Source organism: Gekko japonicus, unplaced genomic scaffold, assembly GCF_001447785.1.
Source record: "Gekko japonicus isolate JY-2015 unplaced genomic scaffold, Gekko_japonicus_V1.1 scaffold246, whole genome shotgun sequence".
NCBI classification, from domain to species: Eukaryota; Metazoa; Chordata; class Lepidosauria; order Squamata; family Gekkonidae; genus Gekko; species Gekko japonicus.
In genome coordinates, this window is record NW_015162482.1 from 125,134 (window position 1) to 150,725 (window position 25,592).

Consider the following 25,592-nt stretch of genomic DNA (forward strand, 5'->3'; position numbering starts at 1 on the left):
TTTGGACTGTCACAGGACATAGGAAAGGAAGTGGAAGGGAAGGCTCGGCAGCCCAAGCAGGAGGCCAGAGAGGTGGGAAGCGTGTGCCGGATAGTCTAGCCAGAGAGTGGCTGGGATGGGAAGTGGTGCACAGGGGTGGAACAGAAGGCACATTTGCAAGATCACCTCATGTGCATAAATATTTGAGGCAAATTCCTTTCCTGGAATGAGAGATTCACCACTCGCCAACCTGGCGATGTAAGTGATTTGAGGGCGGGGGTGGGAGGAAAAGAGCGTACTCACATCTCCCTGCAAGTGCCTGGACAAGGTGCCCTCTCCGTAGAATTCCTGAAGCACATCCTGCACTTTCTTGTTGGTGTCTGTAGGGCAAAGAAACCAGAGAAAACGATAAGAGTCCAGGAATCCGGGCAAGTGCCCATGCCTGTAGGATTGGCAGGCAGAACGGTGGGGGAGGCTGGCAATCAGCGCTCCAAGGTTTGTGCCTTATTCCGAAAGGGAAATGGGCAACAGGACGCCGCAGCAAGACACACAAAAAAAAAAATGGCAGGGCATGAGGATTTCAACAGTCCTGATCATGGGACGCAATGAAATTTCACGTTTGCCCACGCATCAGTTGGGATCAGTGGGCCAAGCATTTCAGTCCAAGAGAGGCAGAGATCTAGAACCCTCCTGACCTTGCCAAGCTCAGCAGAATCCAAGGTCTTTTCCCCACAAACTCCTTCACAAACTGACTTCCACCTTCCCCCATACTTCCCTGTGGTTACCCAATATGGCTTTGGTCTCCCACAGGCAACACCAGGTAAGTTATCATCATGGCAGTGTGGTGGTGGGTGATCCCCAGGACCAGTGGGCCCTTTGGTATCCCTGCAAGCCTCCCTTGGACTGGAACAGGGACTGCTGGTCCCCCCTCCTCAATCCCACATAGCTCAATGACACAGGATAGGCTGATATACCACATTTGGGGGATCGTGTCCCAGAGTGACCTTCGGTTTCAGAAAGAGAGTCCCTTTTACAATGCAAGCTTTCCCCTCACAATGGTCATTCCTACCTGTTCTTCCTCCCCAAAGGGTGGTGGGACCAAACTAGAGCGATGGAGAGAGAGAAGGAAAAACAACTTACAATCAATGTACTTCTGCAGCTGGGTGAACTCTTCCGGGCTGAGCGTGGCCCACTCCTTGCTGTCGGACATCGCGTCCTCCTTGTTCCACTTGACTCCTGAAAACAGGAGAGTCAAGGAGATCTTGTAAGGCAGCAAGGGATGGAGATGGAATAGATAGAGAGAGGTTGCTTTGGGCTCAGTTTCTCTCTGTCTCTCTCCCTCTCCCTCTCCCTTCTCACACTCTCCTGACCGATTCGCTGAGCCGGCACATTCTTCACTGGCACAATTGGTTTCCAGAGCAGCAACTGGGAATTTCGCCACAGCACATGCAGCCACAGAGCAGGCAAGACTCCAGCGGCACAGGCACAGCCGAGGAAAAGAAGTGCCACTGGCAGATTTAACCCCCAGAGGAACACAGCTATCCGAATGCCTTTGCTCTCGATCCAGTCGGAAGTGTGATTGGAGCGGAGAGAAAAAGGGTGGCGGGCATAGCCAAATTGGGAATGCACTGCTCCTTCCCAGGAACGGCCTCCACGCTTACACCCCTTGCACCTCACCCCTCTCATCTGTGACATGCTTGCACATGCAGCCTCTTAAAGGAATAGTGCCCCATTACCTGCATAGGTAGGTGGACAGCCGACAGAGCACTTCTCGCATCTTTTACCCCAGAGCAAGCCCATTGCTGTAGACTACCCTCCCCACACACACACGCCCGGGGCTAGAAAGGTCTCCAGCAGAGTGGCTCATAGGCCAAGCAACAGGCTGGCGCCAAGACTGTCCACACTGGAAGGTGGAGGAAAAAAGGAGTCTGGCAATTTATACCCTTTTGCTGCGGATGGTGCCAGCCCCAATCCCATTAATATTTAATGGAGAAGAGTCACCGCGCCAACTTTTTGTGCATTGTTGCCGGAAATGCTGCACTGTTTGTATGCTCGCTGTAAAAAAGATGCGATCCCAGCCGTCAGCACGAAGGTGGGAATTTGCAGGGAGCTGGCTGGGCCGGAGCTCTTCACCTGCTCACTTCCACAAGGAAACTTATTGAAATGGAGAAAGGCATCAGTTAAGGATGCCAGAACATCCCCTTCTGACTGGGTCAAATGAGGAGTCCATCTCGCCCAACAGCTTGTGGCCAGCAAAAGCAATTCTGGATGCTTCAGGAGACACCCTCAGCAACGCACTAATTGTGCCCCAGCCTGTTCCTCACTCACAAATTCCAGGCACTTAATGCTTAGAAAGAGGATCTGAGTCGGAAACTGCCCTCCCTGACCCCACTAACAGCTACTGATACCTTTATCCCCCATTAAACTTGTTCAGTTCTTTCTTTTTTCTTAGCCCATTTATACTGTTGGCCTTCAACAACCCCATGGCAGGCAGTTCCACAGATCAATATGCTGCATGGGGGGAAAAATGCCTTCTGCTTAATTTCAGCAGGTACCCCTGGGATGACATAAAAGCTTGAAGCACCATTTGGTTTTTCCTATGATTGGGTACTTCCCCACCTTCTCAGCTGACTCTCCTTGGAGCCAAACAATCCCTTTAAAGTTCTTTTCAATTCCGCTATGGTGCTCCCTGAGATGGGCTGATCGGAGCCCAAGGTGCACATTTACTTTTAATGCCTTTGGCTGTATAGTGTTTCACGTATTATTTCTGCAATCATATCTAAACTCACGGGCAGTTTCTGCTAAGTGCTCACAAGCTAGGAGGGCGTAGGTGGGCACACAAAAATCAGAGGTTATTTCGGAATGGTACAACCCCCTAAATATGCACGTAAATTGAACCAGTTTGCACAATCTCTTCTAAATGCAGAAATCTCATTTTTCTTGTTAAGAATACAGTCCCAAGCAGAGCGATGCCATTCTAAGACAACTGCATTAAATGGATTTAGAAGGCTATAACTCAGTTTAGGATCACACTGTAACCAAGCGATCCGATGCATGTTTACCCAGAATCAGGCCGCATTGTGCTCAGTGGGGCTCTCGCCCAGGTGCATCGGATAGCACTGTAAACCCCAGGTTCTGCCTACGCTATAAGGCCCCTGGGTGGCCTTTGGCAAGCCACCCTCTCATTCACCTTCAGCCCTACCGATGCGATATGGGGCAATAATAATGATCTATCTTACTGGGCTACTGAAAGGATCATTATGTACGTCAGATGCTTTGTACACGGCAAAGAACATTAAATGATGCCTTAGTGTTAATACTATATAGCTGGACTCATTCTGTGCTCTTCTGTCTCGAGCATATTAATAGCAACCCTTTAATTCAACCGGCACGCATGAGTTATGGAAGAGAATGAGCCACAAGGCAAAGAGGCAGGGCTGTGGTCCAGTGGTAGGGTACGTGCTTTGCATGAAGCAGGGTCCAGGTTTAATCTCTGCCATGCTAAATCAAAAGAATCTTAGTTAACCTATCCTGACCTTTCTCTGCCAGAGAGCCTGCAGAGTTACTGCCAGTCAGAGTAGAGAGCTCCCCCTCACTGGCAGTCTTTAAGCAGCGGCTGGACAAACACTTGTCAGGGATGCTCTGCTCTAGGCTGATCCTGTATTGAGAAGGTTGGACTAGATGGCCTGTATGGCCCCTTCCAACTCTATGATTTGATGATTAATTAAGCTAGATGGGCCAATACTTTGATTTGGTAGATGGTGATTTCATATAGTCATACCCCTGGCTCCTGAGAAGGGAGGAGGTGGCAGTCCTGGGGGTGGACCAAGAAAGTTCAAGCAAGGACTTCTGGAGCTAAGGGGAGAGGGGAAGAAAGAGGAATAGAGCGCATGAAGGAGGGCCCAGGTTTAATCTCTGCCATGCTCAATCAAAAGAATCTTGGTTAACCTATGCTGACCTTTCTCTGACAGAGAGCCTGCAGAGTTACTGCCAGTCAGAGTAGAGAGCTCCCCCTCACTGGCAGTCTTTAAGCAGCGGCTGGACAAACACTTGTCAGGGATGCTCTGCTCTAGGCTGATCCTGTATTGAGAAGGTTGGACTAGATGGCCTGTATGGCCCCTTCCAACTCTATGATTTGATGATTAATTAAGCTAGATGGGCCAATACTTTGATTTGGTAGATGGTGATTTCATATAGTCATACCCCTGGCTCCTGAGAAGGGAGGAGGTGGCAGTCCTGGGGGTGGACCAAGAAAGTTCAAGCAAGGACTTCTGGAGCTAAGGGGAGAGGGGAAGAAAGAGGAATAGAGCTGCAGGGTCAAGGGTTGCCAGGTGGGGGTTGGAGATCTCCCAGAATTACAACTGATTTCCAGACTACATACATTGTTTATTTAATTATTATTCATTTAAAATATTCATTCACTTCTCCTGGAGAAAATGGCTGCTTTGGAAGGTGGACCGCATGGCAATATACCCTAACTGAGGCCCCCTCCCCTCCCTAAATCCCACTCTCCCAGCCTCAAATCTCCGGGTATTTCCAGACCTGGAGTTGGCAACCCTAGCAGAGTCTAGTATGAGAATTGGAAGTTTGCTCATTTCTGGCAAGTTTGTGTCCTGTCCCCACGTGGCAACTCACTATCCCAATCTCACGAGCCAAGCTGCTTCACCCTGTTTAGAACTACAGCCGAGAACTTCTTTTGTCAGATTTTCCCCATTTTGTTCCCGCACTCAGTCCGTCTGGTTATTTACCGCCCAGCAGGCAGGAACCTCCCCTAAGTATCATTAATTCATACTCAGACTGATCCCCGCTTCACTTAAGAGCGGCAGCACCAAATGCTACCTACTCCCCACTGGGTGTGGAAAGAAAAGCCCTGCATTCAGACCCATTAGTGCTAATAGGACTAATTGCAATTAGCTCTACGGAAACACTGGGAGGAGAAGGACTCATCCCAACTCTAACAGCCATTTCCAGGCCCATTAAATCAACCCTCATCAACCCTGCCCCATAGCTCTCTCTCTCCTTCTCTGCACTCCCTTGCCACAGGTCTCCTGAACCCCTTTTCAGTCCTTATCTTATAACCCCATTTTGCTATTTTCTTGCTAGGTTTTCAAGCCCATCCCCCCCCTTCTTGTATGCATACATTTTAGTGAGTCTTCCCAACACAGTGAGACCAGGTCAGGGCCCTGGAATCACAGGTGAGCAAGTACAGGAGGGAGAATTTTAGCCCCACACAATGATTCCCACGCACACAGATGCTGGAGCCACAAGAACCCTGGCCCCATACTGGGGCTGGCAACCCCCTCAGAACTTGGCTCTTCTTTCTCAAAGTGGTGGGATATTCAGAGCAGCCTTTGCCATTTAGTTTTCTTTATAAGAAAGAGCAGTACCCCTGAAAACCAAACTTGGATTCAGCAGCTGGTACAGAGAACGCCAGTACGAAGGCTGAATCAGTGCAGAGAAACTGCAAGTAACCCGGAATGCTTTTTCCAGGCCTGGCCCTGAGAGGACTTATACATATCATGTGGGTGGACAGCTTCATTATATGTACAGACAATTTCTGTACAACAGATTTCTCCCTTAGCTCTACTGTGGCATTTGCTGCAAATCGAGACTGCATCAACTGTACCAATGTAACGAGGGATTGGGGAGCTTCATAATTTAAAAAACCCTTCAATACCAGTTTCAAGAAGTTACCCTAGGCTTTTGTGGGACGTGTGCGTGCACATCACAGACTGTGCTCCAGGAATCTGTGGGGAGGGGAAGGGAGGATACACGTTTTGTGATCAAACACATCCCTTCTACATCTCTGAAAAGCAATCATCTGTACACAGGCAACTGGAGCTTTCTTCATTAAATCAGTAGGTCTCACCCTGGAAGACGAGGGCCTATTGTGCACACACAGCTTACTGCAGAGAATCCGAGCAGTCAAGCCTTTAAGCCTGACTTCGTATTCTGTGCCTGCCATATGAACCCTTCTTTTTTCTCCGGTGTATTTATTCTGCAGCTACAACCAAAAAGGCTTGACTGCTCAGATTCTCTGCAGTAAGCGGTGCGTGCAAACCAGCCAGGACCGCTGTGCCACTGGCTCCCCACAGGCGCAGCTCTGCGCTGCCTCCTCCCGCCGCCAGGTTTAAACCAGGTGACAGGAGAGGGCAGCAAAGCTGGGCTCGGTATGCCTGTGGGGAGCCGATGACTCCCCACAGGCACAGCTCTGCGCTGCCTCCTCCTGCCGCCCACGGGTCGTTCCGTAGAAAAAGAGCTAGGGGAACTCATTAGCATATGCCACACCCCCTGCCATCACCGGAAGTGTGTCATATGGCCACACCCACCACTCAGTTAGTCTTAGTCTTAAAGGTTAGTCTTAAAGGTGCTATTTGTTAGTCTTAAAGGTGCTATTTGAACTCTTGGACTATTTTGCAGCAACAGACTAACACAGCTACCCCGGGGAAGCTCCTGGATGGGGCTGGGAGTCCTTGCGGAGGCCACGTGGAGTGTCCTCGGCCAGGCAGAGGGGGAGGACGCCAACTTACCCTCCTGCTCTTCCTCCTTCTGCAACAGAATGAGGCTGGAAGCAGGGGGCAGCCGGAAGGGGGCGGGGCTTTGTCGTGTGCCCCGCCCCCTGCACCTCACCCGGGGGAACTGTGATCCCCGCGATCCCCCCCGAATCGACCTCTGCTGCCGCCGGTGGCAGGAGAGGGCAGCAAACCTGGGCTCGGTATGCCTGTGGGGAGCCGATGACTCCCCACAGGCACAGCTCTGCGCAGCCTCCTCCCGCCCCCTGGTTTAAACCGGGCAGCAGGAGAGGGCAGCCCAGCCAGGCTCACTGTGCCTGCAGGGAGCTGATGGGTCCCTGCAGACGCGCCTCTGTGCTGCCTCCTCCCACTGTCCAGTTTAAACTGAGTGGCAGGAGAGGGCAGCCCAGCCAGGAGTCATTCTTTACAGCGATCTGAGACTAGAGATAGTCTCATATCGCTAGACTCATGCTGCTTGTAAAAAAAAATTAAATGCAAAACAACGGGGGACACACTGTTGAATGGTGGAAGGTACAGAGTGGGCGGAACAACCTGGATGTGAGCGTGGGACTGGCCTACGAGGGGCAGGAAAAGGGTGGCAGGGGGAATCCGAGGGAGTCTGTATGCTTTTGAATTACCCTTTGGCTTGGAAGTGAAGCAAGGGAAAAACTGGCACAAAATCACTCTCAGAAAACTTGGGGATTCAGCGAACGGAAAGTGAACTGAGCACTGAAGGGAGGAAAAACAATGCAGAATGAAAAAGAAAACCCAATGAACATGCACGGTGAAAGTGAGGCAAAAGTCCCGTGCATAATAGGCCAAAGTGTATCATGTAGAGCTGCCAAACGATACGAAACACTTTTCCCCAGTTACATTCCTGTGTTGACAGATGTGGTCTAGGTGCTTCCCAGGCATCCCCAATTCAGTTCAGGACCATGACTCACAGGGAGTGGAAATTAAGCCTTCCTCCACCCCATGATCTGGTCCATGGGGTCGCGACGAGTCGGACTCGACTGTGCGACTGAACAACAACCACCCCATGCTATTCTCCTGACCAGATATGGCCCTGAGGAGCTGTTATTTGCCCCTTGGGGACACTAATGGGCTCCACATTGAATTTCCCCAAGGGGGCACATAGCAGCTCACCAAGGCCATATTGGGTCAGGAGAATGGCACAGGGGGAGGCTTAAGCCCCCAGTTCATATAAAACTGGGAGGCACAGAGCCCCCAGACTACAGTCACCAACCTCCAGGTGGGGTCTGGAGATCTCCCAGAATGACAGCTGATCTCCAGACAACAGAGATCAGTTCCTCTGGAGAAAATGGCTGCTTTGGAGGGTGGACTCTACGGCATTACAGCCATCATGCTTCTCCCCTTCCTAAACCCTGCCCTATCCCCCAGGCTCCACCCTAAAATCTCCAGGAATTTCCCAACCCAAAGCTTGCAACTTCAACCTGACCTGGGGAAAGTATATCCTGTAGTTAGGCCCCCAGAGAACACATTTTTCTCCTTGCCGAAGAGTTCCAAGTGTCCAGAGGAGGGTGTGGGTCTTTTCTTTTTTTCAACAGAGACATCAGCCCCTTGGTACCCTCTGGTGAAGGGAGCTTTGACTCTTGAAAACTTGCACCTCAAAAATCTTGCTGGTCTCTTAAGGTGCTACTGGACTTGAATCTAGCTCTATAGTACCCTCTGTGTAGCTTGTGCTTCACAAAGTAATATAAAGGCAGGCAGGGCCTTGCTCTGAGGAGCTTACATTATAATTTCAAACAGCAGGAAGGGGAAAGGGCAGGGAGAAGACAATGGAATGAGAAATGAAGGGAAGTCCTCCTCCTCTATATGCAACTGATACACCTCAAGCTCCAAGTATCCCTTCATTTTCCATATGGTTCTACCCAATATTTCCACACGCTGAAAAAAAATCAAAATGGGGGGGGCACTCTTAATTTTAAAAACACCCCATTATGTAACTGTGCAAACTATATCAACAGCCTGCAAATTAAGTAAAATGTATACAAATGTCTGATATCCCCCCCCCCCAACAGCTGGGTTTGGGTTTGTGGGTTGAACTAAGGTTCTAACACAGAATCCCTAATTCTCAGAGCTGGTATTGGAAAGGAGTGAAGGGCATAAAAGCGTGCCCAACCTAAACCCTGGGGTTTGCTCTGCCTACACAGCCCTCTTCTCAAGGGCTGAAGTGATGGCTCCTCCTTTTCAGGCTATAATCCTACCCTTCTCCCACCACAATCACAACCTGCTTGTCAGGAGCCTAAAACTAAATAAAACAATAAATTTCACGCGGTGGCTCGTGGGCTACGACAAAGGAAACGTTTCCCTAGCAACCAGAACAACATCTGCCAAGGTTATTGTAGCCACTAAATTACAGCAGTTTTGCCGCTGGAAACAAGAACACGCGTTCCCGCTGCTGTAACAATACCACCACACACAAGGTATCCCACCCAGTGCATCCTGGGAGCCGAGTTAGTGTATTCTGGGGCCTCAGCCAGAGTTTCATACTTTTTAAGGTCAGAAGGATTCACTGAGATAACTGATGTGGAAACTTTTCTCTCTTAGGCCGCTGAATTTCCTCTGGTCTTTGGGAGCACTAAGTTAAGAAGCCGTTTCAAGAGCCAGTGTAGAGCGCTCTCAATACCCCGGAACAAGACCTATATAGATGTGATCCCTGATGATAACGGTGGAAAAACCCCAATGTAAACTACAACAACAAAAGATCTTATTTACCAGCACATTAAATGGGAAGCAGCAAATGAGGGAGAGGTCCCGGGCCCTCTGCAACAGCCCCTGACAATCACCTGTTAGCTGAGCGCCCTCCTCCACTGTGGCTTGGCATGGTAGGGTGATGGGCAGAGGGCTTTGCCTGCCAGCCAGCCAGCCAGCCAGCAGCAGATCTGGTAGCTGGGTTGGGCAGGGAGAGGCTTCTTTCTCTTTCCATTCACCAAGCAACCCAAGCCAGTGAAACAGGAACCCTGTTGCCAGCTGGAGTCCTCATGCTCCTTGTCACCAGTTGCAGCGGAAGCTATTCACCTGTACTCAAATCAGGCAGGGGAAGAGAGAGAAAATTCCCTCCCCATCTATTTAAGCCCAGCTGAGGTACAGTTTCAGTCACCATGAGAAAAAGAGGATGCTTTCTTCCTTCAACACCAAGGTTTCTGCTGCAAGAAAAGAAGGTGGGAAAGCACTCCCACTCTCCTCACCCCCAGCCATGGCCGGGCCTTTACAATCAAAGTAAGGAAAGAGCCCTTGCCTCCCTCCCTCCTTCTCCCTCCCTCTCCCTTTCTCCCTCCCTCTCCCTCCCCCTCCCCACCTCTGTCTGTCTGTCTGTCTGTCTGTCTGTCTATCTATCTATCGGTCATGCTGTAACATGACCAAGGGATACCTGAGTCATACATATGGGATCTAATACACTTAGCATGAATTTCCCCCTTACAAGAAGTTTTCTTTGTGGGAGACCTCTAGCTGAGACCTCTAGCCTACAGTGATCTGAAATTTTGATTGTTCAAGTCAAGGACTCTTAACTTGCCAGGTGAGTCTGCATAACCAGGAAGCTCACAGATACTTGGGAGATAACAGTCCCCTAGGGCATAGTATTTGATAAGTCAAAAATGGCTGTGACACTTTTCCCCCTCCCCAGGCTGCCAATGTGCTACATGCGATAGCTCTGCCATCCCTTCATAATCAGGGGACATGAGATACATCGAAAAGACCCACTGAAGGATGTGACAGTGAGAATGAATAATGCAACAAGGATTATCTGCGGACTCACACCTCCCCCAGTCACCTCGATTCTACTAGACTGCATTTTCCCCTCAACAACTGGGGACGGAACTTTGGATTCTTGGCACAGCAAACCTGCCCCTATAATAACACATTTATTTTTAAAAATGCACTGGCCAGTGAGCTGGTGGTCACCCTGGCTTCATTCCACCTCCAGCCATTCTGCATCAGGCAACTTGATGTCAGCAAGCCAGCCAGCAAACCAATCGGCCCAGGAATGAATGATTATTTGTGTACATATCCAGATAAGAGAGGGAGGAGGTGCAGGACAGTGTGGGATTTGCAATGGGGGCAGGGTGGGGAATAAGGCACATAGCCTTGGGAACAGGAGATGCTGTAGGTAAGCCTTGGGAGGGAGGGAGGGAGGGAGAAATAGACACCCATGGCCGGCAAAGCCAGCATGACTGGATTTCCATTTTCTTTTAAACCCAACTTCCACTGCCCCTTGTGGCATTCCAAACTTTGACCAGGTACCTGCTGCCAGAGACAAGGGTGTTTAAAAGTATGAAATTCAGAATGACAAAGTATTCCCAACTTCACAGAATGACTTACAGGGGAAGAAAGCATGCCCGGAATATACTGAGAAATTACTGCATGAAAAGTTGTAGCCACAGCAGGGCTGTCCTTACCAATAGCAAGTTTGTAGAGAGCCCAAGGGTAGCAAATTATCAGTTTTTAATACCATGGCTAGGTGCCATTTGGATTTTTACCTCGGTGCACCAAAATGTCTCTATCTCATACAGATCCCCAGGCATCGGAGGGACTGTATCAGAGAAAGACTGACTTTGGTGTAGGCATTTAAAGGCAGGCTCCTTTTCTCAAATGTTAAGCAATTAAGACCTGTTATACAATGAAAAAAGTCAATTCAGCCGTTCAATATAATTGAATGTTCAGAAAACGTTATCCATGAAGCAGAATACGATCAAACAGCAAAAGGATTCCTTCTCCTCCCAGGCATCTGACAAATCAGCAAACACAAATCATAGCCCATAGACTTGTTTTCCCAATCCTTTTATTGTCAACAGGCCTCTCTCTTGCCTCGTGCTTCTACTTAGCGCTTTCCCCTACATTTCGGTTTGAAAATCAACACTCAGCATTTGTTACTTGGAATGATGACAAGCTGTAACGTACTTAATTTTTTTTAAACTGTGGAGGCAGTTTTCGTTCCAGCTGTACACTCCTGTAAATTAAAAGATAAAACAATCCTTGCCAAACGGCTGTACATCTTCAACTGCTTTTTCCATTATTCAATGAAACTGCCATTCTCCCTTGTTTAAATTAAACTAGATTGGCCAGATCAAAACTCAGAAATTGCTTTGGGACATGTTTCAGATGCCCACAGCAGTGAGAGCCTGCAGATTCTACAGGTTGGTTCAAACACCTCCAGCCAAAGTGACGCAGTTTTAACCCGCCTTCCAACCTCCACTGCCCCCCCCCCCACATTCAAAGCTTCCACCAGCTACCTGTTGCTGGAGGCAGGGGGGTTTTAGAAGTAACAGGCCTGGCACTGGACTAGCACTACGTGTGAAATACTGCACACCCTGGCATGGATCCAAGGTCTGTCCAAGGAGCCTTTCTCCAACTTGAGTGGCTCTTCTTTTGGAGGAAGAGAGACACCTCACCTGGAGGAAGGTTCCTTAAACTGACGAAAGGCTTCCGGCTTTGCTCTGTGAAATGGTAGGATATGGATAGGATCCAACACAAACTTTTTGTGCCTTTTTCCTGTATACATAACTTGAGGTCAGACGGAAATTCCTTTGACAGAGGAAGAACCCTAGGAGTTCAAAAGCTGGCAATTCATAAGCAATTCATGAGCTTACCCACTAAAACATAATGGGACCAAACCCCTTCAGGAATTGGTCTAGTTCCTGGGTCCTTGTGCATTTCAACAACACATGTACAAGAGAGATTACATGTCTGTTTCCTTCTCCATTGCTCATGCTATGGAATCAACATGGCAACAATAACGTAAATATATTCCTCACAGAGACATGGCATATTTGCTCAAACATGCTCAGCCCCAAAATGCAATTTGCAGAAACTGCAGCATAGCTAGTAATAGAAACTGTTCCAGTTAAATATCCTAGAATTTTGCCGTTTGGATCTGGACAATCAGATTCCCAGTTACTTAAAAACCACAGACTTGAGGCTCCTCTATGGGCTTCAGTGAAGACCTAAATAGCTCCAGGGGTTGGAGCAGATGCATAAAGGAAAGGTGACTTTGCAGGGCCAGTAATGGGAGTTAAAAATTAGAGGCTAGCAAAAGAAATGTAATTTTCTTCCCCACACAGAGGAGATGGAGAGGACTGCAGATAAGTCTATTTGATTTCATAACGTTATAAGCATTTGAGCCGATACTAACGATTCTCCCAACAGCCAAAGTTCTGGTCAAAGTTCCTCCACCATTTCAGAAAGTGAGGCAATAAAGGGCATGTATTCAGGCAGCTGAGGAAAGAGCAGCAGAAATAAGAGGGCAGATGTGGCAGGGAGGGGAGGAGGCAAGCAGGGATGAGGAAGGGTGAGTTAAGGCTCACGTAAGAGGAGAGAGCGTAGACTTCCGGTTTATGGCGACACGCAGGCAGACACATCTCCCGGACGTCCCGAGGATGTAAACTGCACACCAACGTGTGGGAGGGGGTCCGACAGGTCATGACCCCCCCGGAGCAATGTTCCCTCTAAGCTGTGGAGTCTCATGAGCAAAAATTCTACTTTGTGAGCTACCGGCATTAAAGTTGTGAGCGAGAGATTTGGCTACTGCATCAATCAGTTTGCTCTGGAGCCCTCCTTCCTGAGCTGAGACAAAAATGTGTGAGCCAGAGGCTAAAAAACTATGAGTTGGCTCACACTAACTCAGCTTAGAGGGAACACTGCCCCAGAGCCTTGGTAAAAGGCTCCCAGCCAGGGGGCTTTTGAGAGGCGACCTCTTCAATGGCCAAATGCCAGAGAATTGAGGCGTCCCTGCTTTCAGCGGAGAGGATCCAGCTGAGGATTTTGGTGGGAGAACTGGTCTGGGAGTGTGTGGAAGCGCTTGGAGTTTTTGCAGATTCCTGGCTGCTTGAGAGAGGAAAGGGCATTGTTTGACTGTGATTGACTGCAATTGAGAGGAAAAGGAAGGGGCATTGTTTTGCATGTGATTGAGTGCCTGGGTGCATTTGAATAGCTGCTGCCAGCACTCTGCTGGGGGAGGCCTCTATTTAAGGAAGCACCTTGCCAGAGGCACGAGCCTCTGGCACGAGCCGAAGGGCGAGCTAAAGGGCTCTTTGCCCGTGGCTCTTAGCCCAGGGACTCTTGGACTAGGGGCTCTGTGAGACGCCCAAGAAGAGGCAGAAAGTGAAAACCCTAGGCTCCTTGTTTTCCCCATAAAGTAATTTGACTTTGACAAGAAAAAAACACATAAATACAAAGGGATTTAAAAGGGGGATTACATTTACTTATTTTAAAAGAATTATGAAGCCAGAATGCCAGCAGGGGGTTGGGGGCTATCCAGTGTTTTGCACAGAGTGTCACATGTATGACTATCTGCCCACTGGGCAGAAGTCTTGGGTGTGTGCTCGGTGCAAGGAGCTCCTGGTTCTCAGGGAACGTGTGTGCTCCCTTGAGGCCAAGGTGGCTGACCTGGAGAAGCAGAGACAGTCAGCTAGGCGCACAGAAAAGACTCTCGGGGACTTGTTAGCTACGTCCCACTCTGGATCTGGCAGCCCCGCTGCTGTCAGGGAGCATGAGGGTCTAGGGGAAACAGGGCACCGTGCTGAGGATAAGGGGAATGTGCCCTCAGAAGGGACCTCTTCCCCAGCTGGTGAGCGGTTATCCTTTTGCACCAAGGAACCATCCCTGGGCAGGGTGGGAGGGGGGCTCTTGGTAGTGGGTGATTCGATCCTTAGGCAGGTAGACAGCTGGGTGGCGAACCCGCGTACTGACCGTATGGTGACTTGCCTGCCTGGTGCAAAGGTAGCGGACATTACGCGTGTTTTAGATAGGCTGGTAGATAGTGCTGGGGAGGAGCCAGTGGTCGTGGTGCATGTCGGCACCAACGATGTGGGGAAATGCAGTCGTGAGGTCCTGGAGGAGAAATTTAGGCTGCTGGGCAGGAAACTCAAGGCCAGGACCTCCAAGGTAGCCTTCTCAGAAGTGCTACCTGTTCCACGCGCAGGGCCGGAGAGACAGGCACAGATCAGGAGTCTCAATGCGTGGATGAGACGATGGTGTAGAGGGGAAGGGTTCAGGTTTGTTAGGCACTGGGATTCTTTTTGGAACAAGAGGGAGCTGTACAGGCGAGACGGTCTCCACTTGTCCCGAGAAGGAACCAGGCTGCTGGCGCTTAAAATCAAAAAGGTGGCAGAGCAGTTTTTAAACTGAATATTGGGGGAAAGCCGACAGGAGATGAAAAGTCTCTGGTTCGGGTTGGCTCATCTCAGAGAGATGAGGGGGTACCTGTTGCTTTTCTACAGGGAGGTGGATTGAAATTGTCCACTGAGACCATGGCTAGTGACATGGACTGCCTGACAAGGTCTCGAGATTGCAAGAGGAAGGTGGCAGGCTTAACCAGTATGGGAAATTACAGCTGTTTCTATACAAATGCTCGAAGTGTCCGAGGTAAAATCGGGGAGTTGGAGTGCTTGGTGTCAGAGGGAAAAATAGACATTGTGGGTATTTCAGAAACTTGGTGGGATGAGGAAAATCAGTGGGATACGGTGATTCCCGGTTATATATTATATCGGAAGGATAGGGGGGGAAGGGTTGGAGGTGGGGTGGCTCTGTATGTCAGAGAGGGTATAAAGTCCAGAAAGATCGAGAGGCTAAGAGAATTGGATTCGCTTCTTGAAGTTCTGTGGGTTGAAATAGGGGGGCCAAAAGGAAACTTAACACTGGGAGTTTGTTATCGCCCACCGGATCAAAAGATAGAGGAGGATTATAAAATGATGAATGAATTAAAGATAGCAGCTAGACAAAAACACTGTGTCGTAATAGGTGATTTTAACTACCCACACATTGATTGGGTCAATATGTGTTCTAGTCGAGAGAAAGAGATTGAGTTTCTAGACACTCTAAATGACTGTGCTATGGAGCAGATGGTCATGGAACCTACCAGGGGAGAGGCGATCCTTGATTTGGTCCTAAGTAACACTCAAGACCTGGTGAGAGATGTAAAAGTGATTGCACCGCTTGGGAACAGTGATCATAATGTTGTTGAGTTCAACATTTGTACAAATAGGGAATTGGCCAAAAAGACTCACACAACCACTTTTAACTTTAAAAGGGGTAATTTTTCTGATATGAGGGGACATGTGGGGAGGAAACTGAAGGGAAAAGTAGAAAGGGTCAAAACCATTGGGGAAGCTTGGAAACTGTTTAAAACTACAATTCTAGAAGCTCAAATAAAATATATTCCGCAGGTTAGGAAAGGCACAAACAGGTATAAGAAAAAGCCTACATGGTTAACAAACAAAGTAATGGAAGCTGTAAAAGGTAAAAAGGATTCCTTTAAGCGGTGGAAAGCTAGTCACAGTGAGGCTGATAAAACAGAACACAGGCTATGGCAAATAAAATGCAAGTCTGTGGTCAGGCATGCAAAAAGGGAATATGAGGAGCATATAGCAAAAAATGTAAAGACCAACAATAAAACTTTCTTCAAATACATTAGAAACAGGAAACCAGCCAGGGAGGCAGTGGGGCCCTTGGATGACCAAGGGGTAAAAGGAGTACTGAAGGATGATAGGGAAATGGCTGAGAAGCTAAATGCATTTTTTGCCTCCGTCTTCACTGTGGAAGATGAGAGGTGCTTGCCCACTCCAGAGCCGCTGAGTTCGGGAGGGGTGTTGAAAGACCTGAGTCAGATTGAGGTGACGAGAGAGGAGGTCCTAAAACTGATAAACAACTTAAAAACTGATAAATCACCAGGCCCAGATGGCATACATCCAAGAGTTCTGAAAGAACTCAATTGTGAACTTGTGGATCTCCTGACAAAAATATGTAATCTCTCCTTAAAATCAGCCTCCATTCCTGAGGACTGGAAGGTAGCTAATGTCACTCCCATCTTTAAAAAGGGTTCCAGAGGAGATCCGGGAAATTACAGGCCAGTCAGTCTGACGTCGATACCGGGTAAATTGGTGGAAACCATTATTAAGGAAAGAATTAGTAGGCACATAGATGAACAAAACCTATTGAGGCAGACTCAACATGGGTTCTGTAAGGGAAGATCTTGTCTCACTAACCTGTTAATGTTCTTTGAGGGGGTGAACAAACATGTGGACAAGGGGGATCCAATAGATATTGTTTACCTTGACTTCCAGAAAGCTTTTGATAAAGTTCCTCATCAAAGGCTCCTAAGCAAGCTCAAAAATCATGGGATAAAAGGACAAGTCCTTTTATGGATCAAAAACTGGCTAATTAATAGAAAACAGAGAGTGAGTATAAATGGGCAGTTCTCCCAGTGGAGGGGTGTAAGCAGTGGGGTACCACAGGGATCAGTACTTGGTCCACTGCTTTTTAACTTGTTCATTAATGATTTGGAGTTGGGAGTAAGCAGTGAAGTGGCTAAATTTGCGGATGATACGAAGTTGTTCAGGGTGGTGAAAACCAGTGAGGATTGTGAGGCACTCCAAAGGGATCTGTCAAAGTTGGGCGAGTGGGCGTCAACATGGCAAATGGGGTTCAATGTGGCCAAGTGCAAGGTGATGCACATTGGAGCCAAAAATCCTAACTATAAATACACGTTGATGGGGTCTGAACTGGCAGAGACTGATCAAGAGAGAGATCTTGGAGTTGTAGTAGATAACTCACTGAAAATGTCGAGACAGTGTGTGACTGCAATAAAGAAGGCCAATGCTATGCTGGGGATTATTAGGAAGGGTATTGTAAACAGATCAGCCAATATCATAATGCCGCTATATAAATCAATGGTGCGACCTCATCTGGAATACTGTGTGCAATTCTGGTCACCACACCTTAAAAAGGATATTATAGCTTTGGAAAAAGTGCAGAAAAGAGCAACTCGAATGATAAAAGGGTTGGAACACTTTCCCTATGAGGAACGGTTAAGGCGCTTAGGGCTCTTTAGCTTGGAGAAACGACGACTGAGGGGTGACATGATTGAGGTTTATAAGATTATGCATGGGAAAGAGCAGGTAGAGAAAGAGGTACTTTTCTCCCTTTCTCACAATACAAGAACCCGTGGGCACTCCATGAAATTGCTGAGCGGTCGGGTTAGAACGGATAAGAGGAAGTACTTCTTCACCCAAAGAGTGATTAACACTTGGAATTCACTGCCACAGGAAGTGGTGGCGGCTACAAGCATGGACGGCTTCAAGAGGGAATTAGATAAGCATATGGAGCAGAGGTCCATCAGTGGCTATTAGCCACAAGGTATAGATAGGGACTCTGGGGCAAGTGATGCTCTGTCATCTTGGTGCTTGGGGGGGGTCAACAGTGGGAGGGCTTCTAATGTCCTGGCCCCACTGGTGGCCCTCCTGATGGCACTGGTATTTCTGGCCACTGTGGGATACAGAGTGTTGGACTGGATGGGCCTTTGGCCTGATCCAACATTGGCATCTCTTATGTTCTTATGGAAGAGCCAGGAGGGTTTGTCAAGAAATTAGCCTGTGTAGCAGCTTTTATATGACTGCATCTTGCAAATGGGCTACACTGAGAAAATTCTCCATGTCACTTTCATTACAGCTGCAAATGCAGAGATATTCCCAGTGGCAATGGAGCATCCACACTCATAGGCGTAATCTTCGTGGGGGCGGCGGGGCTTCAGCCCCCGCCGAAATTTTCGGGAAAGTGCTCAGCCTCCCCCGGGAGCCACCCTTGCTCCTAGCACAGCAATGCCTCTGGCCCAGCCCCAGCCCCCCCCGGGAAATTGGAAAGTCTACACCCTTGTCCACACTCAAGTTTCCCCCTCACTTTTGTTATCTCAGCCCTCTGTGGCTGCCAATCCCCCCCCACCAGACTCAGCTAACCAGAGGCTTTTTAAAAAAAGATAATAGCTCTATAGAAACATTACAATAATCTATTGTAACAATGGACTAATTCCCAGCTTCCTTTATTTATTTATTTATTGCATTTTTATCCCGCCCTCCCCGCAAACAGGCTCAGGTCGGCTTTTTAAAAAAGTAACTCTATCACTTTAGCTTGCAGATTTATAAGCAGAAAACAAGCAGCCAACGCAATGACCGAGGTAAGGAAAAAAGCACAACGCAGGCAGCACCTGAAAAAATGTACACTTTTCCATCCACACACCATCCAAAGGTGCTCAGGCTGCAATTTTTCTAAAAACATCGTACTGAACCAGGTTTGGGAAAGATCGCAGCAAAGCAGAGAAAACTATGGAAATTGGGGGGGGGGGATGTTATGAATAGAGGATGATGTTATGTGGATGCTGCAGAGAACAGCACTGCTGAAAGGTGGCCCAGGCCGAGCAGAGCCTCCTTGTGGAAACAGCCCAGGATGCACATCCATCCTATGCAACCAGAACAGTGACCTGTTCCTGCCAGACATTCTCGTATACTTGAACTGCCTGCAGTGTGATATGTGGCAGGGGAGCAGCAGAGGTGTTCCTGCCTCTTCGTTTCCCCATGTTATCAGGACCTGTTCCATATGCACAAAGAATGCGGCTAACAAGCCTGCCACACAGAAGAAAAGCAAAGGCTGTGTTTGTGCAAAAGCAAAGCAGCTCGTGACGTCAGCGGGGGATCCTGGGGATGGGAGAAATCAGACCCCTTCTCTCCAGAGCCAGAACTAGCTGATTGTTTTATCAGCCCTGTAACTGGTGACTATGGGGGAATGCTGAGCATTAGCCACTTGAGCAGGGCGCAAGGAAGTGCCATTTTCTTATCCTAGGTAAAGGTTTCCCTTGCTTGAAAGCCAGTCGAATCCGACACTAGGGCGCAGTGCTCACCTCTGTTTCTAAGCTGAAGAGCCAGCGCTGTCCGAAGACGTTTCCATGGTCATGTGGCTGGCATGACTAAACGCAGAGGGGAATGGAACGCTGTTACCTTCACACCGAAGTGGTACCTATTTATCTACTTGCAATTTCTTGCTTTCACAACTGCTAGGTTGGCAGGAGCTGGGACCAGAGACGGGAGCTCACTCCATCATGCGGCACTCGGGTCTCGAACAGCTGAACTACTGACCTTCCAGTCTGCAGTTCAGCGTCTTAACCACTGAGCCACCGCAGCCCCATTTTTCTTATCCTAACTGAGCCCAAAGACGGCTCCTTGCCTCAGCACTGTGCCACACTGGAACAACTGACAAGTCGAAGTCTCCTTCACCTCCCCCCTCCTGAGCACTGTGGTACGAGTCTATGAAACTCCTGCCCTACATAAACACCTCAGCCCTGCCAATAGTGATTGAGGCATGTGTCGACAAGCACTGCAGACAAAGGAAGAGTTCGGCTGCAAGACCCTCTGTGTCCCAAGGGCTGCTCCTGGCAGCAAGGCTGAAGTCTAGCAGCCTGCAACAACTGAGACAGGGTGATGCCGCTCAGGCTTGTCTTTAATTTCAGCCGCAACTACCGATTTATAGATGCGCAAACCGAGGCAAAGACAGCAGGTCTGGGAGAGTATCACTGCAAAAGACATGAACTGGATCCAATATGCACAGAGGGCTGGGTAGGAGAACTGACTCATCTCTGGAGTCCACCCAGGAGCTTGGAGTTACCAAGTCCAGCTAACAAGATCAACATCCTGAGCTAATTTTAGTTCAGCGGCAGATGCCCTTGGCTCCGGGGGCCAGGAGTGCACAATGCAAACCAGATGTTGGAGGGAGAGAAGCCAGAGATCAGTGTCTGATCTCCTCCGCCCCTCTCCACAGGATCTCAGACTGCAGGGGAGGAAACCCCTGGATATTCCTAGGTTCAAGCTTGGAAGGATTCTCCCAGCTAGAAAATCAAAAGTGTGGCAGGACATGATTTAGGATAATAATGGGAGTGGGATGAGTCACTGGGGATGCCTTACACACTGCTCAAGAGAGGCAATCATACCACAACATTGCCAACAAGCCATGTACTATCAACAAGCCAAGGGACTTGAAAGAAAACGACTATATGCCCTAGTCTATACGTAGAGTGGTGTGTGTATTTAAATTGAAAGGATAAAGGAAATAGCAACCACAAGCCACATATACTTTTCACTTTCAGGGCCTTATTTACGGAAAATGAGTTCCTGATTCACAAGAAGGTGGGCAGATTAGAGTTGAGTGGCATCTGGGCCATATTATGCTTCACGCAGGATACTTTCAAGCAGTATATTTCATTAGGTTCAGTCAGCAACTAGATTCCCCTAGTTTCCAAAGTTTTAAAAAGAAAACAGACAGCCAATTTGTAAAAGTATGAAGCAAGCACGTACATGTATTTTTCCTGAGAACAACAGGACAACACAGCAAAAAATATGAATGTGTCAGACTAAATGGATGCTTTAAACTCTGGATTCCCTGTTGGCATCCATCAGTGTACACACACATAATACATTTCACCTGCTCCTAAAGCTTTCACCCAAGGTTTCAGGAAACTTTAAAAAACATACTAAAGCCTTTGCTTTTCTTAATGGACAATGACCGCAAATGGTGCATGGGCACACACATACAAACCCCAAAAGAGCACAAATAAGCAATCCAAATGCCCAATACATAAAACATGCATATGAACACAGCATTTCCTCATTTCCATGTTCATGTAACAACTGAATTTGCAGTTAAATATTCAAAGTGAGCAAAGTGTTCTGAAAATGCAGTTTGGTATGCGTACCCTGTATGGATGGAAGCAAACCCAAAAGGGCAATGTGGTTAGATGCGAGGGCAGGAAGGAAGCCTGAATTCCTGGCTTCTGCTGCAGCCATTGCCAGCCTCTCTGGGCACTGCTGCTTGCTGCTATGTTCCTATCCTGGTCTTCTCCTGAGCCAACTGCCTTACTCCATCCCAGACCTACCAACACCCGGTGGTGGCAGCAAAGGAGGAAGGTTTTCTTAGATCAGCATAGTGGCCTCTTTGCTAGAGATTTATAGGACAGCCTGGGTTCCCCACTGAGCCTGGGGAGAGCTTGTGCTCTTTAACCATTTCCCTTATTTAGTAACTTCTTAGGAAGGAAAGAGGAGCTTAACCCTTCATGATACTTGATCGAGGCGCCACAAACAAGAAGAAATGGTGCCTGGGCCAGCTTGGTCTTAAAACAAGCAATTACACGGGCTGTGTTCTTGGAATCCCAATGCCATTTTTAACGTTCTTCATCCTCCCTGTCAAGAGCTCCTCGGCTCTGTAGCCTAGTCCATGGTACCTGTTCCTGAGCTTCAGCAAGTGTAGCAGGAATTCTCTGCACTTACTAACTAGAGACGCTGATGACTGAACTTCCACCTGCACAGCGTGTACTGTAACCCTGAGACACAGCCCCTTTTCAATTCAAAGTAGTGGTACTGATGCGTAAAGCTGTACAGTATTTTGATCCTGCCTTTAAGGAGCACTTTCTCCAACATGAACCTCCTCAGACTTTTAAGTAATTTGAAAAACCCAAGCCAAATGCAACCACCTCCAGAGATTAGGCTGATGTCTACAAGAAGCGGGACATTTTCTACAGTGGCATCACAAAGTGTAGAACTCTCCCTCAGGATGCTTGCAGAGGTCAATCCTCGATCACCTTAGAAAAAACAGCAAATGTATTGGGAATGATAACGTAACGTTATTTTAAATATGTTCCTTTGAATATTTTAACCTGAGATTGTATTTATGATGTTTTAATCAGTATCTTTTAATTTGGTTCTGTGTTATTAGAGAAAGGTGAGCAAGAAATATACCGAGCAAGTAAAACAAATGATTGTCAGCTCTCAGAGAACCATGTCCAATTTGCAATACTTCTGTCCACACACATTTACCTAACTGATGCTCAGTTACACTGTGCCAACAGCCAAGCCAAGGCCACAGTAAGCTCTCCTCTCCTTTGCCCTTGGAGAATAGCCAGCAAGGGAGGCTGTGCCTGCTGACCTGCAAAGCCATGGGTCAGTTGTGTATTGGATGTGCACTGATACTCAGCCAGGTGCCTGCACTAACATAGGAATGGATGCCAGTACAAGATTCTCCTTTAAGAATACAACCAGAGACTTTTCACTCACTTTTGTCCCATGGGCCCAAAACAACAGATCACCAAGAGCTCAGGGCAACTGACTCTGAACCTCTTCACTATAATTCTATCATCACACAGTTCAAGCAGCTGGTGTCAAGGTGTGCCCTAGCTTTGCCTGCACATGGGGCAAAAACTCCTCAGAAGAAGGGCTTCCTGTGGTTTCTACTTTGTCCAAGGCTGCGTGCACTCCAGAAGCTCCCTGGGAAGACACCATGCCTCCCTTCCAAGAGCAGGCTCCTGTTCAAGTTCCCTTAGTTCTCCTGAGTGGACCTGTCCACCTCCTCCACCTCCAGCATCTCCCCTGTGACCCCAGTAATGGAAAAGACAGATGGACAGAGCAGAAACCTGGACCAGGTAGAGAAGTGCACACTTGGCAGTTTGAGTCCTCCCATGCTAGCTTCTCTCAGGAGAAAACTGCAGCACTAGTCTATAGATCTTGGCAGGACCTGGGACCTAGCCCTGGCTATAGAAAAAGGTGGGACACTTAGTTCCCAATCTAAACCTGCTGTTGAGTTCCAACCTTTGCTGGTTCAACATCTAAAGCAGATTGTAATTTGGCCTAGAAAGTAGCCAATTGCTTAGGTCCAGTTTTCTAGTGCCCTTTTGCCTCTTGTGGACATCTCTAGTCCCCAGCTTCAGCTCCCACCTTGACCCTTGGATCCTGCCCTGGCTTGTTGCTTGCCTGTGATCCTAGAACCTTGCTGCCAACTTGACAGAACAGGATAGCTGTTTTAAAAATTACAAATCCCTAAATATCCTAGATCCAACTGACTTAAAAGACAGCATCTTTCCACTAGTGGTACAAAGGGCAGTTTCTTTTTGGTACCTCATTTTGAATAATAAAGGCATGCAGGGAGACTGTGGCTGTTTCCCCTTTGCAATGAAGGCGAACAAAGGGTTCTTCAATAGTGGTTTTAGTTTAGTTTATTTCTACAGTCCTTAGACCAGTCATACAAATAGTGGATTTTTACTAGACTGTTTTATGTTTGGTTTGGGAATGCTGTTGGTCTCCTGAAATCAAAATAACAAAGAGTCTTGTGGCACCTTGAAGACTAAAAAATGTGTTGTGGCCTATGCTTTTGAGAGCTCATATTCTGAGATGCAGACAATGCTACAATTCATCTATGCCACAATAAATTCATTTGTCTTTACAACACAGCAAATGTATTTTCTATTTTATGGTTTAAGTTATTTTCTGTTACTTATTGCTAAATGCTGGTTAGCAGCCCTGAAGCAGAATAGGATAAAAATCCCAATAATAAAGACACTTAGGTAGCAAAATCTGTTCCTTTTCTTTTTTTACACTACACCCAACAAAAATCACTGTGATTTTGGAAGCCTTCCAGCAATTTTTTTAATAAATAAAAGGTCCCAAACAGATACAAATTCATCTGTTCAGCTTCTTTTCCCGACTACCGGCAACAGGCGCACAAGAGGTCGGCCAGGCATGTGGCAAATTTCTGTGAAGGGATGGGTGTTAATGGTCAGATCGTAGGCAAAGAAGGGTCTCCTGGACTGTTATTTCTGGTTCTGAAATGGCAGACATCTTGCAAGCAAAGAACAGAAGAGAGTGGGAGACACAACCAGTGACTCATTTTGCACCGTGTCATGTATCATGCTCTCTCATTTTAAACTCTCTGCTTTGAAAAAAAAACACTTTGCCCCCTTCCCCGGCCCTTGCACACCAGAACTGGGTCAGAACCTCATCTCCCGAGCCTCTTTTTGTCACATGGGATCTGCCTTTGGTCTCACACAGGCACGTGACAGGCCCTATGATCTGTAATCCAAGCACGTAAAAAAGACCGAGAATATGAGCCAGGGTCTCTTTCCAACGCCTTTCCTTTGTCAGGCTACCACCCAGTATTCCCCTTGAATGCTGACTCTTGAACGAAAAGCGCGAGCCATCCATTAAAGCGACATTGCCTCTTTTTGCCTCGCCTCACTGGAAAGGCCCAGAGGCTTGCGGCTCTGTCAGTGGAGGCCGGCATTTCTTAGGACCCGGCTCCCTCTTCTGTGTTGTGCCTGAAACAGGTCCCGAACTGCTGCTCTACCTTAGAAATTCTGACAGGTGAAAAGGAGATTAAAATCAGACTGATGCTTTCTTGTTTTTTTCGCATCACGGAAGACCTCTCAGCATCTGCTTCGTTGCTCACTCTTCACCCCCCCCCTCCACGCCTGAGTTGTTCCCTCAGCACGCCCTCACAAGGAAAGACTGGAGACAAGAGAGAGAGAGTTGACGGTTGCTTGTACAGTACAAACGCATTTCTCTTGTCCCGCTGTCATTTTTTGAAACAAGTACAAAGACTTGAGGAGCTTGTTTACCTAAGGCAAAAAACGAGGTGATCCCCAGCAGCCATCCCTCATTCAAGCAGCCTTTGATGCTCTGAAAAATCCATCACACCCCCATGTCGCCAGCCTAATTTTGCAGTGTCTCTGTGCCCTTCCCCCACTCTGCTCCTCCACCACCCTCCCCGCTCCTGCAGTCATCTGCTCCCTGCATTGTGCTTCTTCCTCCGCTGTATCCCAGCACAAGGGATAGCCCTGCGCTTCCCCACCACCCCCACCACGAAAACACCCAGACAGGGCTTGGGCGGGAAGGCACACACACACACAACTGTTACCACAGAGGAGTGGTAGACTGTACTTCTGCCCTAGCGCTTGTGTGAAGAAACGGGGTTTTAAGAAGATCCAGTGCAGGATTATACCTATCAAACAGGAGTTATCAAAGTTTTGCCAAGCCTTCCAGTCTCTCTCCTGCTTATAATCCTGGGGATGGAAAACTGCTTCCACATCCTGCGGTCTGCAGACAGCTGTGCGCTGCCCTACACCAAATGGACTCAAGATCTCATTTTGGATTTCTCAGGTTGCTTCTGTATGCTTCTTCCATGTATTTCCATTCCTCTTCTTTAATCCTGAAATGTTAGGCTGCTGCAATTTCTCCTCTGCTTCTTTCCATGATTTCTCTCTCACAAATGCACACACACACACACAAAAGTGACATGCCCTAAGCTCTAGGAAATTCTATTATTAAATATTGAACAGGTTGCACACAAAAGTTGACTATTTTTTTTTCTTGCTAATAGGTTATGAACAGCAGCCAAGCCATCTGCTTCCACATCCTGCGGTCTGCAGACAGCTGTGCGCTGCCCTACACCAAATGGACTCAAGATCTCATTTTGGATTTCTCAGGTTGCTTCCGTATG

General features: G+C 48.0%; 1 protein-coding gene across 1 annotated transcript in view; it reads right to left on the reverse strand.

Annotated features, from left to right (window-relative positions):
• Positions 1-25,592, reverse strand: part of DGKA (diacylglycerol kinase alpha) — a 57,190-nt gene that overhangs the window by 22,234 nt on the left and 9,364 nt on the right. The window contains exons 2-3 of the mRNA XM_015405882.1: positions 1,120-1,215; positions 283-359 (exon numbers count right to left, since the gene is read on the reverse strand). Coding sequence (XP_015261368.1) covers positions 283-359; positions 1,120-1,189 — 147 coding nt within the window. The 5' untranslated portion in view covers positions 1,190-1,215. The remainder of the gene's footprint in view (positions 1-282; positions 360-1,119; positions 1,216-25,592) is intronic.